Source organism: Helianthus annuus, chromosome 12 (genome assembly GCF_002127325.2).
Source record: "Helianthus annuus cultivar XRQ/B chromosome 12, HanXRQr2.0-SUNRISE, whole genome shotgun sequence".
NCBI lineage: Eukaryota > Viridiplantae > Streptophyta > Magnoliopsida > Asterales > Asteraceae > Helianthus > Helianthus annuus.
This window is the reverse complement of record NC_035444.2, coordinates 158,434,154-158,435,539: the sequence shown is the minus strand read 5'-3', so window position 1 is coordinate 158,435,539 and position 1,386 is coordinate 158,434,154. Positions and strand designations below refer to the sequence as shown.

Here is a 1,386-nt window from a genome sequence, read left to right as displayed (position 1 = left end):
CCCATCTTTAGCTACGAATAACCAAAACCTTCATGTTAGCAGGTTGGCATAGTGGGGGTTATTAGCATATATTATGTATATCTTTTATAGTTTAGAAAAGATTTAGGTGTATCCTGTCCTATTTTGTAGATTAGGCTCCTTTGTAATCTTCCCCTATATATAGGGTGTTTGTTAATTAATGAATCACGAATAATTATAAACGATAAACACTTTTATGGTATCAGAGCTTCGGTTCTGAAAATCACCCATTTCTTCCTCTCTTTTTTTTCATGTTCTTCCACTTTCGATTCTGTTTACTGTTGCCGCCGGTCACCATGACCAACACTGATGATTCCGCAGCAGCCTCCTCAAACCCTAAACCGTCCCCCACACTTCATCCTCTCTACTCTGTTTCTAATATTCAAACCAAAATCCGAACACTTAACGGCACCAAGGTGACCTATTCAGCATGAATCAAACTTTTTAAGCTTCACGCTATGGCGTATAAAGTACCAAACCACATTGACGGGACTCCAGCTCCGGCAGAGAATGCCGCGGATTATCCCGTCTGGAAGGAACTGGATGCGCTGGTCCTCCAATGGATTTACAGCACGTTATCAGATGACCTGCTCGTTCGCGTGTTGGACACGGATAACACCGCGTATGCCTCCTGGAAAAAGATCGAAAAGATTTTGCTTAGTAACAAAAAGGCGCGTGCCACGGCCTTGGAAACAAAATTTGTCAACCTTACCCTAGACGCCTGCTCCTCTTTCGATGATTACTGCACCCGTCTTCAGGAAATTGAAAATCCACTAGCCGATGTGGAACAACCGATTTCAGAATCTCGGTTGGTGTTACAGCTTGTTCGCGGCCTATAGGCTGAGTATGACACCACTGCATCCTTGATCAACCAGAGTAATGCCGATTGGGATACCGCCAGGACCATGCTTAATGATGAAAGAATCCGGGTAGAAGCTCGTCAACAACACTCAACCGTTCTTGCTGCCTCTTCCGTCCCTCCACACTCTGCATCTAAACTGAACCCCCTCTAATCAAATCAACTACTCCCAACGGGGTAGGAGCCAAGGACTGGGGCAGGGGTCTCGGAATTATCGGGGTGGTCGGGGTCACGGTGGTGGTGGTCGTTCTCAACACAACAGTAACAATAACCCTTGGGCTAACACTCCACAGCCTAACTCCGCCTACCCAAATTGGGATCGGTGGACGACTCCTCCTTGCCCCTACCCTACACAACACAACCCAACTGACGTCCCTCTGGAACACACGCCCCACCTGCAGCTTCACAAACTTCATCGGCCCACTATGCAATGACCCAGTATGCGGCCCAGTTCGCACCAATGGATTTCAACCCGTTTAACCGCACTTCCATATGCTGCACTAGACCAG

At 47.2% G+C, this 1,386-nt stretch overlaps 1 protein-coding gene across 1 annotated transcript; it reads left to right on the top strand.

Annotated features, from left to right (window-relative positions):
• The first annotated feature begins 476 nt into the window (after window positions 1-476).
• LOC110893605 lies at window positions 477-857 on the top strand. The gene has a single exon (XM_022140702.1). The coding sequence runs from the start codon at window positions 477-479 to the stop codon at window positions 855-857; it is 381 nt and encodes a 126-aa protein (XP_021996394.1).
• Window positions 858-1,386: the final 529 nt, after the last annotated feature.

Bases quoted from the DNA above. Each gene is read 5' to 3' on its own strand.
- LOC110893605 (XM_022140702.1), top strand. From the start codon at position 477: ATGGCGTATAAAGTACCAAACCACATTGACGGGACTCCAGCTCCGGCA.